This window comes from Cephus cinctus, unplaced genomic scaffold, assembly GCF_000341935.2.
Source record: "Cephus cinctus unplaced genomic scaffold, Ccin1 Ccin1_scaffold1161, whole genome shotgun sequence".
Classification (NCBI taxonomy): Eukaryota; Metazoa; Arthropoda; class Insecta; order Hymenoptera; family Cephidae; genus Cephus; species Cephus cinctus.
This window is the reverse complement of record NW_014333651.1, coordinates 143,269-148,348: the sequence shown is the minus strand read 5'-3', so window position 1 is coordinate 148,348 and position 5,080 is coordinate 143,269. Positions and strand designations below refer to the sequence as shown.

General features: G+C 52.1%; 1 protein-coding gene across 1 annotated transcript in view; it reads right to left on the bottom strand.

Annotated features, from left to right (window-relative positions):
• The window catches only part of LOC107272298 (zinc finger protein rotund), a 45,486-nt gene that overhangs the window by 21,588 nt on the left and 18,818 nt on the right, over window positions 1-5,080 (bottom strand). Inside the window, exon 4 of the mRNA XM_015749317.2 lies at window positions 4,449-4,624. Within this exon, the coding sequence (XP_015604803.1) occupies window positions 4,449-4,624 (176 nt within the window). The remainder of the gene's footprint in view (window positions 1-4,448; window positions 4,625-5,080) is intronic.

Here is a 5,080-nt window from a genome sequence, read left to right as displayed (position 1 = left end):
AACTAGCGTGAAGAGTGAAGAGTAAAAGGAATATCGGGAGCGATAGGGATAGCGGGGAGGACGTGGGAGGGGGGGGGAGGAGGACAGCAGCGCAGTAGCGGGCGAGATCGTTTCCCACAGCGCGGCTGTAAAGAAATACCGTGGCGAAGTGTGCACGCGGCTGCCGAGCAGGAGTGCTCCTGTGCTCCTGGTATGTCGGGGCAGAGGGATGGTGGGATAGCGAGATAGGGAGACAGAGCAGCCGAGCACGTGAGGGAGAGAGAGAGAGAGAGAGAGAGAGAGAGAGAGGCAGCAGCCTATATTTGATAAGGCGATGGTATTTTCTCGTGAAACAAAATCTGACCAGATGGCTCAAGGGTGCAGGTAAAAAATACCTTGACGGGCCCCGGAGGAAGGAACAGAGGGGAAAAGGGGGCCCCCGATGATTCGTGTGGGAGGCCGACGGTCTCGTCATTAGCTCGTCGCTAAATCAATCTCCCGTGGGCCTCGTGATCAATTTTATTCCTCGGCACGGAAGAACACCAGCCCTGCGGATGGAGATAGACAACAAGACGATACACAAGCTGGAGCTTCTCCTCGGAGGGGAGGTGGTCCTGCTTATCGATAAAAGATTTCCCCTTGGGTTAGTAATCGCGCGACAGTGTTATCGATGGGAAGCGATATCTTTTTCCGGGCCTTACACGCGAGGGCAGCGGAAACTACACGGAGGCCCCGAGAGCACGAAGAGGGTCGCAGCGCGATGGAAAATAGAAAAGTTCCTGGATGAACGATGAGACAATGGGGTGTAGAGCGGGCGTGTTCTACATGTAGGAAGACATCGTTGCTCCTTGGGGTCCAGACGCAGGGACAGGTGGCAGACCGGGCCCTGGGCCCTGGGCCCAGGCTAGAGAAAGGGACGCAGAGAAAGAGACGAGGATGGAAGATACAGGGGGCATGGGAACCTGACTTCGGGGGCAGCATCCCTAGGAAGTGAACGCGGCGGGCTACGAAGGGGGAGAAAATGAGAAATAGAGGGGCCCTTCGAGAAACCTACCGAAGGGCAGGCTCAGGGCCCTACTGGGAGAACACTGGGACAGCGGGAGCATGTAGAGACGGAGGTGAGCAGCCTTCACTTAAACACACATCAGCATTGCCGATCCTCCTATGGACGGATGGACGGATGGACGGATGGCATGCGTGCACGCATCGATAGAACCGAGGATGCATGGATGGACATGGGGATCATCTACTTTTATAAAATTCAATCCACAGAGGATGGGGAGTGAATAAGAAAAATTGGCGAGTTCCGCTAAATAAGAAGAGGCCTTATCGTAAAGCGAGGGCCCTCTCTAGCAACTCTCTTTTGGCTCTCGAGTTTAAGCAACTTCTCGCGGACCCTCGGAACGGAATTCACGGCATTTCCGGGAAAATTCAGAGCTATTAGCGTTCTTAGATTCCTTAAGGAAATGGGCCTGACGACAGATTGCTACTAGCCAGTGGAATTCGTACGGGGCCCGAACGCAGAAGAGCGTGCGCGTCACGTGAGGCAGGGGGCGTCGGTTATTTTTTAATTTTCGCAGAAAAATATAGTTGATCAAGTATTTTATGGGGAGGCCGATAGGGTGGGGCCCGTTTGTTTGGGGGTGAGCGCGATAAAGCCGAGGGATAATTAATTTTATAGCTACTCAATTTCCGAGGGAATCGGCTACCGGGCCTCGAGCGAGGCCCATTTTCGTTAGTCGCGCCAACAAAAAACAGATAAAGGCCTTTCTCCGTGCAGAGGGCATCGGGCCTTACACACGCTGCGGATACCAGAGAGAGAGAGAGAGAGAGAGAGAGAGTTTCAGTTCGTGATGAGGTCCCAGCACAGATTTACGACCGGCAGCCGCCGAGCACTACTCCTTCTTCTTCTTCTTCTTCTTCTTCTTCTTCTTCTTCTTCTCCCTCCTACTCCTTTCCCTCTTATTCCTCTTATACTTTCCTCTTGTTTATCCTCATCTTTCCTGGCCCGTCCTATTGCTCGTCGAAGGATCCGATGGTAGCCGAAGGAACTGGGTGTCGCGAGGAGGCCTCGGTTCGCACCGTCCCCAAAAAGCTATCGCGATCTTCGATCGTGTCCGACGATCATGTTCGGTTTTCGCTTTTGAAAAACCCCTGGTCCTTTCTTCCTAGCGTGCGTAAGGTTACATAACTCCTGTAGACGCGCATTGTGAACCTGGCCGGCAGTCTTCTCCGTCGCTTCATCCGAGGGCCTCTCGCTCTGCCTCGTGTAGTACATAGGACTTAGAAATTTAGTACATGGCCAGTAAATGGGGTATCATGTTCAGTCTAAGGCTTAAGGACTTTTGTTTGGCGTGGGAGGCTACCGCTGCCATTCCTGCCACTACGATTACCATTGGCATTGCTGCACTGTGTCCGCACCTGATCCTACACGGGGCCTTATTCATCATCTTTTTCATTTCGTGCCATTTCCTTACGTTTCTCAGAGTACCTGCCTGCCTGTTGGTTGAATATGCACGTAGGATCCCCGACGTTTCTATAGCCGGATCGATTTAATAATAATTAATGTTTTTGGGCCTTTAGTGACCTTTAAGAGATGCGGCTATGTATCTTTAAAGGATCCAATTATCGGTAAAATTTGCGAGGAATATTAGGGAGCCGACTCTCGAACGATCAGTTGCTTTCGGATAATGTGCCTCTTCCCGTTTTCAGGCTAGTGGGCCCAAAATGAGCGTAGCGGTTAGGGGACTCCTAGGAGGCGATCGGAAGGGCCCGATTAAAATTAGATCTAAGCCAATGTTTTTGGAACGGATGGACAGACGGACGAATGCGGCGGCGGTGGTCGCAGTGGGAAGGGGGTTGCTGCCCACAAAAAGCCAGAATAAACGAGTGAAAAAAATGACGGGCTTCTCGCTACTGTAGTGCGTGACCGGGTGAGGCCCAATGTGCTTCCAATATAATACACACATGCTTACATCTGTCTATACGAACCTCTCGAGATAGAGGGACATAGTAAAGAGTTAAGTAGGAAGCAGAGGCAGAGGCAGAAGAAATAAATCTCTCTCTCTCTCTCTCTCTCTCTCTCAGAGAGAGAGAGACAGAGAGACAGTAGAGGTAAGGCCCAGTGAAATGAAGTCCGGTAGAAGGAGATATAAGAGTATAGAGTTGGCTCTGCAAAGGTGTCGACGGGACAACTGAGATTCGTAGTAGTTGAGGAGCAACTGAGGCCATGCGGAGAGGGTCCGAGGAGGCTGGAGCGGAGGATGAGGATGAGGATGATGATGAGGAGGATGAGAGAGCGAGAGAGCGAGAGAGAGAGAGAGAGAGAGAGAGAGCGGCGGTCGGCGGTACGAAGGGAAGACAGGATGCTGTGCCGTCACGGTACACTAGCCTCCGGACTTGAATCCCGGCCCTCCGGCCACGAAGACGCGTATAACCTCATCTTCGTCCTCGGCCTCTCAATCTTCTCCTCTCTTCTTTCCATCCACATCAACTTTGTTCGCCGCGTATTTTGATGTGGTCCCGTGCGAATTTATACACGGCGGGACGGATGCGGAATATGACACATGACGAACGCAGTCGGATACGTTTGTCAATGGGGACCTACGATCGAACGGTCCCGGTAGAACGGTAGAGTTTGGATTTGTGCAAAACAATGCAGAGCAAGAAAAAAGAAAAAAAAAGGATAAAAGTTTGACGTCTCAATTTTTGGAAAATCAACTTGACTGGGTTAGGTCGTCGGTCGGTCGGTTTGTGTGTTTTCGATTAGGGCTCACTGTCCTCTCTCCTTCTCTCTCTCTCTCTCTCTCTCTTGCTCATTCGGTTCGGTTCTCAACCCTTCCGCTACCTGAGTGTCCCGAGTGCCACGCGGAGCCCATAGGTCCCAGCTACCAGTCCCTTCGGGCCCCGAGCAAAAGGGGGATCCGGTATATTACACCACGAGTAAAGAAAAGTGGTTGCCTGCTGAATGGCCGGTGTTTTACAACAGTGGCAAAGAGGTCTTAGAGAGCGCACAGAGGTAAAAGCCTATCGTGGCTTTCCGTCTTTCGTGTCTCTCTCATTCTCTCCTTCGCCACACTCCCCCTGTCCTTCTTTAAATTGCACTTTCCAGCCATTCGATGCCTGCGACGCTACCAGGGAAAAATACCAAAGCAGATTCCGCGCGGAGAACTGCAGGATGAAAACCGTAAAGGGTTAACGTACTATAAAACGAGGCATTATCTTGACTCTCCGGGTTTTCACAGCCAGCAAGTCTAGCACAGCCAGGGTAAGAAAAGAAAGAAAAAGAAAAAAAAAAGAAAAAAAAAAAGAAAAAAAAAAAAGAAAAAGTCCAGTTACGTTCACGTAGGTAAAAGTTATGGCGAGCCCTAACTCTTTCTGCGCAGCAAAGTAGCTCTATCTCAGTCAGTCCCAATGCTCGATCGATAACTCGTACTGTGATAGACGGATCAGCAGCGGCAGGTACTCACCTGAGGACACATCTTGCACTGGTACTTCCTAGGAGGATGCGAATGAGGCCCACCGAGATGAGGATTCAGGTGCGACGGATGGGACGGCTTGACGGTCAAAGGTTGCGGCACCACCAGAAGACTCGCAGGTGGACTTCCACTGCTGCTGCCGCCGGCTCCGCGATACTGCTCCTCACCTAAAGGCAGTTTACATTATTAATGTATGGTTAGTCGAGTGGCACGGCCCAGGTTCGAGTAATGGGGGATCATTGGAAACGTGAAAATGTGAATGCGCGCAGAGGAAAGGCGGCCGAAGGACGACTCGGAGTTTGCAAGTGCAGCAAGTGCACCAAGTGCAGCAAGTGCAACGTGCAATTTCATCGACGCAGGCGGAATGTCCGGCGCGGCGCGTCCTTGCAACCAGCAGGATCCTTGCCCCATGCGATCAACCGGTGCACCTTGCGTCAGCCCACCGGTTGGTCCACGCGTGTCCCGGCGACACCATCCAGCATCTTGACGACGAGCGACACCCGTCGATTCGCACCTTGTATTCTTGCCGGACAGCTAATTGATCTTTCCAATGCGCTTGAACCCGATAATTGCCATCTGCATATGCGATACATCGCCGCCCCCCCGCCCCCCCCGCCCCCCCG